The sequence below is a fragment of the Papaver somniferum genome, chromosome 1 (genome assembly GCF_003573695.1).
Source record: "Papaver somniferum cultivar HN1 chromosome 1, ASM357369v1, whole genome shotgun sequence".
Taxonomy (NCBI): Eukaryota; Viridiplantae; Streptophyta; class Magnoliopsida; order Ranunculales; family Papaveraceae; genus Papaver; species Papaver somniferum.
This window is the reverse complement of record NC_039358.1, coordinates 22,502,950-22,510,253: the sequence shown is the minus strand read 5'-3', so window position 1 is coordinate 22,510,253 and position 7,304 is coordinate 22,502,950. Positions and strand designations below refer to the sequence as shown.

The 7,304-nt window shown below is 33.6% G+C and overlaps 1 protein-coding gene across 1 annotated transcript; it reads right to left on the bottom strand.

Annotated features, from left to right (window-relative positions):
- Positions 1–274: 274 nt before the first annotated feature.
- On the bottom strand, positions 275–2,178 carry LOC113326610 (codeine O-demethylase-like). The gene is made up of 4 exons (XM_026574308.1): positions 1,858–2,178; positions 1,524–1,771; positions 1,077–1,401; positions 275–991 (listed from the first exon to the last, which is right to left on the bottom strand). Exons 1-4 carry the CDS (start codon positions 2,128–2,130, stop codon positions 725–727), a joined length of 1,113 nt encoding a protein of 370 aa, XP_026430093.1. The 5' UTR covers positions 2,131–2,178; the 3' UTR covers positions 275–724.
- Positions 2,179–7,304: the final 5,126 nt, after the last annotated feature.

Here is a 7,304-nt window from a genome sequence, read left to right as displayed (position 1 = left end):
TTTGGGCGCAACATACCTTACAACTAATCCTGTTTTTCATGCTCGAACAAAGCATATCGAGATAGATTACCATTTTGTGAGGGAAAGGGTGGCTAACAAACGTTTGATAGTGCAGTTCATCAGTTCACGGGATCAAATAACTGACATTTTTACTAAGGGGCTACCTTCACCAAGATTTCAGCTTTTACGTGGCAAGTTGCACATTCGTAAACTTGAGTACAACTTGAGGGGGAGTGTTAAAGATAGAGACTCATCGACTCTCAACCAAAACAGCTAGCATTCCGTGTATGAAGGAATGACCGAGTATTTTGCGTTTAGATTAGTCTTACGGTTCTTAAGTTACAATTAAAATAACATCTATAAATCTTGAATAGGTTGATTAGTTGTAACAACCTTTGTATTCTCTGATATAAATAACAAGTAGACTCCACAGTTCTGTGTGTAGAAGTCTTTCACCAAAACTCAAATCCTAACTACCCCTCACAATGATTATCACTACGAATGAATCTGTCGGAATATATCACTCTCTCACAGTCTCACTCTCCAATCTCTATAACTTTCATTATTTCCCTTTGTGCGGTTACTTTATCATTTTTTTTTATTTTTTTATTTTGTAAAGAAAACAATGAATATTTAAATTTAGTGGGCGGAGTCGGATGATCCAATATATACTGCTTTCACAAGATACACCCACTACGGTCATAATGCAATTGCCCACTACTAATTATTTATTCTCCTGCGGTTGTGGATGAATCCTCATTTCGTCGAGGTACTTTTTCCCGTCCAGCTTTTGGGTAAACAGACCCTTGAAGTATTCCGTCACCCCAACACTTCTGAACAATGCAGGTGTTTTTGAAGTAATCAAATCAGCCGCGGGTCTTATTTCTCCTTCTGGGTTAGGGCTGTAAAACGTTGCAACAGATAGCCTCTCCTTCATAGAATTGATAGTTGCTCTATGGTCCACGCTAGGATAGATCCCGTTAGTCACTATCTGCAAAAATAAGTATAAACCATTTAATTTAAAGGCGTGTGTGTACAACCACACAATTTAAAGCTAGTAATGATAAACATTTTACCTCCAAAATGTCCCCAATGTTGATAATAAAAGCATGTGGTAATGGTTTAACAGAAACCCATTTATCTTCCTTTTTGATTTGCAGACCTTCCACTTCATTAAGCTGAAGGAGGATCGTTAAACCAACGCCGTCTGAATGCGATGTGAGGCCGATGACGCGCTCGGGTTGAGGACAAGGTGGATAATAATTCATTCTCATGTTTTGCATCCCATTTTCAAACAACTCGCTCATGAAGTTGCTCTCAATTTCTAATGCTTTGGCCATCCGTCCTAAGATCTTCATGGCTAGGATTTTTAACTGGGACGAATACGATTCTAAAGTATCTCTGGACATGTAAATACACATAGTTATGCTTGTTCTAGCTATGACTTTAGCCTAGTCGTGAATTAGTAACTAGTCCGCTTTAATTCTGATACTGCTAACTAGAGAGGGGAAAAAAGTGATTACCTGAGAGGCTGAGGAAGCTTTGGAAATAGGTGAGGTTTTCTTGCACTGTGAGGAAGAGTAGTCATGAAAAATATATCTGCCCAATCAAGTTTTTGTTCTTCTGATACAACGAAAGCTTGTCCGAATCCTTCAACCTCTTCTTCTTGTTGCCAATATCTCTTCTTTTCTTCCATTGGAAGTTTGAAAAGATCGTATACCTCTGATTTCACTTTTTCTACCAAGGAACTGCTCACTCCGTGGTTTACCAACTGAAATATATGCATGTAAAATGAATCAAACAAACAAAAAAATAAATAAATAACAGAAGAATTCGAATCTCGAAAACTTCCAGCACCTGAAAGAAACCCCACTGTTTACATGCAGAATGAAGTTTCTCCAATTCCAAATCACCAACTGATTGTTCAGGGGATAGCAAATTCTGAAAATTGATTACTGGAATCTTTTGACCTATCCCAGAAGCGGCGGTGACGATACCTGAACAGTCCTTCATCGCCATCGTGCGTATGTATCGAGGTGGGATTTCTGCTAGAGTTTGTTTGGCTAATTCTTGAACGCTGGGTACTAATATTGAACTTCCTAGAGTTAATGATTTTGGTGTTTCCATCATAGATTCACACTAAATGATCAGAAAGGCTTTTTTATTTATTTATTTATTTTTTTAATGCTTTTCTGAATGTCCATTTTTTCGTCAGCCCGTATATTTATAGGGAAAAATGTTGTTTGGTACTTTTTAGGTGGTTCCATGTCTATTTGGTCTCTTAAAAATCACATTTTTTATTTGGTCTATAATTATTTAAAAATATTAAAATATTTAAACTATTCTTTCTCTCTTATTTTCTTTCCTCGTGAATCATTTTTCTGTTTTTCTCTCTCTTTTTTATTTTCTCTACTAATTTCTCTTTCCTCTTAACCTTAATAGATAAAAGTTTAAAAATTAAATATCTCTAAAATATAAGTCAAAAATTAATAAATTTTATATATTCGGAAAGCCCTCGACGATAGCTTTCCAACGAGTACCATTGTCGCTATGTTTCGGAGCTTTTAATTTTTTTTCGGTATAATAGTAGTTCATATTCGAGAATGAACACTATTTTATAACATGGTAGTTCATTCTAGTTCTAGCAGTTCATTTCATAGAATGAACTCGTATACACTAGCAATTTATTTTTTAGAATAAACTCATAATAATTGTTCAATTTGAAGAATGAAGTCGCAATGGTAGTTCATTATTATAGTTCATATTGAAGAATGAACTCATGATAGATATTCTTAATTTCAAATGAACTCATAGTAGTTGTTCATATTGTAGGATTGATAATTCATGTTGTAAAATGAACTCGTAATAGTAATTAAGAATGGTAGTTCATATTGTAGAATGAACTCGTAATAGTTGTTCATTATGGTTGTTCATTTTATAAAATGAACTCGTAAATGGTAGTTCATATTGTAGAATGAACCCGTGATAGGTGTTCATATTGTATAATGAACTCGTAATAATAGTTCAGTATACCAATTCATTTTGTAGAATGAAGTCGTAAGGTAGTTCATTTTGTAGAATGAACTCGTATGTTATTTAATCCAAATAGTTCACTTTTTGGAATGATCTAACTAGCATGATAGTTCACTAAAGTAGTTGATTTTATAGAATTAACTCGTATAATAGTTCATTAAAGTAGTTCATTTTGTAAAATGAACTCGTATAACAATTCATTTTATAGCTAAAAAATAATGCAAAAATTAAAAGCTCTGAAACATAGACAATGGTACTCGTTGGAAAGCTATCGTCGAGGGCTATCCGAATATATAAAATTTATCATTTTTGGACATATGGTTCAAAAGATATTTAAGTTTTAAGTTTTTATTTATTTATTTTTATTAAGAGAGAGAAAAAGGAGAAAAAATAGTATTTTTGCCACTATTAAAGAAACTGTGACATCATTGATGACGTCGTCCGCGTGGGTATTTTTCACCCTAGGACCAAACAATAATTTTTTGGAACAAATAACAATTTATATTTTTAAAAAGACCAAACAGAAAGTTGACTGGGTCAACTGGACCAAACTAACTCTAATATATTATTCTTAGGACCAATTGGTATTTCCTACATATAATACAGGTCGGGTCACATTTCAACATTTTTGATAGTAGAAATTGACGTTTGGCCCCAAAGTTATTGGGCTTTCGACTTACTAGTCCTACTATCTCAAGCCTAGTACTAGGGGATCCAAATTTACCAAATTTTGTACGGGTCAATCCTTTCATGGACGATTCAGTCCAAAACTAACTTTTTCCATGGGCAAAAATACCCTTCAGCTAAATTTCATATCACTTCTTCGTAATTCAGTTTCCATGTTATCATTTTCATTTCATGGAAACAGCTCTCTTGAGCGAAGAAAAAAATCATAAAACTGAATCTCGTCGTTTCAATGAAGTTTCAATCTTCAAACCTTATTATGATAATCGAACAAATACCAGATTCGTCTTTGAAAAACCTAAATTGTCGTTATCAGTTTCTTTTCTTGAAGATTAACTCAAAATTAGTAAATTTTAGCAAATCAATATGAAGATTTCATCATTTGGAAGCGATTTGAAAGATGTGAATACATTCTTATCATTTAATTTGAGTTAATCTCCCTCCCTCCCATATAAAAACAGAGAGAGAAACTCTTTATACAGATTTGAAGATTTGAGAAATAATTTTTGTTTTGGTTGATGGAAATTGGAGGTCATATAGAGATTGCCGAGCATGGATCAGATCTGCTCATAGGGCCATTTCTTATCTATGAGGTATTGGACTCCTTCAATTCAAAGATGTAAGTAGTAGGAATAATAACCTAATTTTTATATCATATCTCACTTTAATTTGATTTTTGGTTTGGATTTTTGTGCATCGGAATCGAAATCTGTTATGGTTTTCGTTGATTTGTATTAGCTGGTTAAAATTTTTGTAATTCATTTGGTGTTGTTTAATTGTGAATGTGTCTGTAGTAGCTTAGAAATTTATGGTATATTTGCTTATAAGAAACCATGAAAAATTTGTGTAAAATATTACTTTCCCATTCTTGTTTTTATTTTTCTTTTAGGTTCTGAAGTTGTGATGCTCACAAATCACATTTTTTATGTAACTTTTCTGAGTAGTTTTAATTACGTCATGCATTGAAATTGTGAAATCTGGTAGGAGACTAAAATGATACTACTGAATAATGAGAATGAGTCATCACTTATCAATGGAATTCTGGTTTTGCTTACAGATAACCTAGCCCGGAGATCTGACACACATACAAGCACATTTCCCTTATGATTTCACCCAATAAGAGATGGTTGTGGCGCAAGCACGAGCCCGTTGATAATCATTCTGAGATTTCTATTTCAATTTTTACTCATGTCATTGGTGGACTAATCTTTTCAAGGATTTTTTCATTAAAACCATAATATGGTTGTATTTATAACCCATCTCAGGTTCTTCTTATGCAGACAACTTGTATTTGTCGTGTCTAAGCAAACACAAATGGAGGAAGGAAGTCAAATGAATTAATTAACGCTTCCTTTGGTATGTCTATTACTTTGTCCCAGTAAAGACTTGTTTCACCTGAAGATCAGGTTCTCGTCTAATTAAAATAGAGACCCTCTTTCATTTATGTGTACCTATATATTTAATACAACCACAACTTAAATGATTGATGATGACTTACAATTAAGCATGTAACTGTTAATTCCGGTTCAAAATTTTCATGTATGTGCTCACTACGCATTTATGTACCAGCTATACGCCGTGTACATAGAAGTGCACTTTTTTTTGTCCTTGTTATAAGAGGTGTATATGCTTGTACACCACTTATATGACTTCTTGTACATTCCACATGGACTATTTTTAGTTTTACATATGAGAAACTTGGCCTTCCTCGTGATGAAATGGGTATCGTAACGATCTTATGACTTTTTGCAGATATATTACCTCATGTTATTGTATACTTGCATTATTTAATTGGGATAAATAAAGGTAGATTCATTTATTCATTTCTATTTTCTTTTTTTTTTCTTCTAGAAATGGCCGAGAACAAAGGTCATGACTACTCATCTGGATGGTGGGAATTCTTTTTTGGGTTCCACAATGCGAAGCTGAGACGCAAAACGAAATATTTAAAAGGTATTACTTAAGAATTTCCACCCTTCTATTTGTTTTTTTTATTTTGCATCCTGGTTATTCTATTTGTTTGTTGATAAGTACATAATTATATAAAAGCAATCCAGATTCCTGCACCTTTAGTATTATCGCGTTCCTATTTTAGTCAAACTAGAAGCTCTCAATGTGTGCTGCGATGTATACATAGTTGTACACATGTTGAAGATTAATGTGTACATAATTATACACCTGTTTATTGGGTGCGATTTCAAGGTGTTGATCGGCAATTCAGGAATAAGCTTTGGTTAATGTTTAATCCTTCTACTGGTAATTATTACTCGTATACTTTTGTTTTGATTTCCAAATCTCAATTCGGAATGCAAATTTGATAATGGTAGACTGGAATTTATATCAACAGGTGAAACACTATCGTTGGATTGCAATTCAAGATTTGTTATGAAGTCAGTACCATCTTGGCTTTTTTTCTTTTTAATCATTCACTTTGTTTTAGCTCTGGATAACTGAACTCGAGAACTTTTTATACGTATATGGTGCAAAGAAATATTTTTCCACTAAACACTCTACTTGCAACTCCCGTTGAGAAGTTTCATGTGAAATTACTTAGATTAACTGCTTGTTTAGGATATGCCCAATTTTGTGTTTTTATTTCTTTCTTTTTGTTATAGACTTTTTATGTGTAGATGATTCAAGTTGTATATGTGTATAAACTTCTGCATTTTGTTCCGTCTCATGAATATACGACATGTTTTGTGTATGCGGCTGTTAGATTTTCTAGATTTTGTACATGTGTACATGGTGTACACTACTGTCCTGTCTCATTTATATATGGCATGTTTTATGGGTATGGATGCTGGATTTTCATGATTTTTGTAGATGTGTACATGATGGTACACCACCATGTGTACATATTTGTACACCTGTAATATAAGTGTACATTGTCATACATATGTGACAGAAATTACATGTGTACATAGTATCCCATTTTAGGACTCTTAATCAAGTTTTAGTGAACAATCTTTTTTTCGTTTTTTGGATGTCGAATCAGTGATGCTATGGTTCACTGGATGTTGGTTACGATAGAAATGTTAGGGTTTTCTGAATGCTCCAATACTATCAATTGTATTAATACTTCTCCAGCAAGCAGCAATTCAAGCATCTTTCCACTATAACAACGTAGAGATTGTAAAATCAAAGCCAAGTGCAGCAGTAAGTTAAACTAAAATCTAAAGTTGTTGAGGAACTAGATCTGATTCACATAATATAAACACATGCTTGCTAATGTATCAATCCAGCCAAATAATCATATCTATTGTAGCTTTACAAATGTTGCTTCTATTTGACCACAAGAACTTCCATCAACGGATGCAACCCAAATTGGCAACAACCTCTCGAATCTCGGTCAGATATACAACAGAAAAGGTCATTCAACAAAAGTATTGATAAGCATATATTCTTAAAAGTACGTAATAATTAACCGGTGTATTTTCTTGTACACCAGTTATATGGGTGCATATAAAAAAGTGCACCCTTTTTTTGTGTGCTTGTTACAGGTGTATATGCTTGTACACCTTGCTTTTGCTCTTAGAGCTTCAATGGAGGAATAGAGGGCAGGAAAGGACGCTGCTGCAAGGGCTACA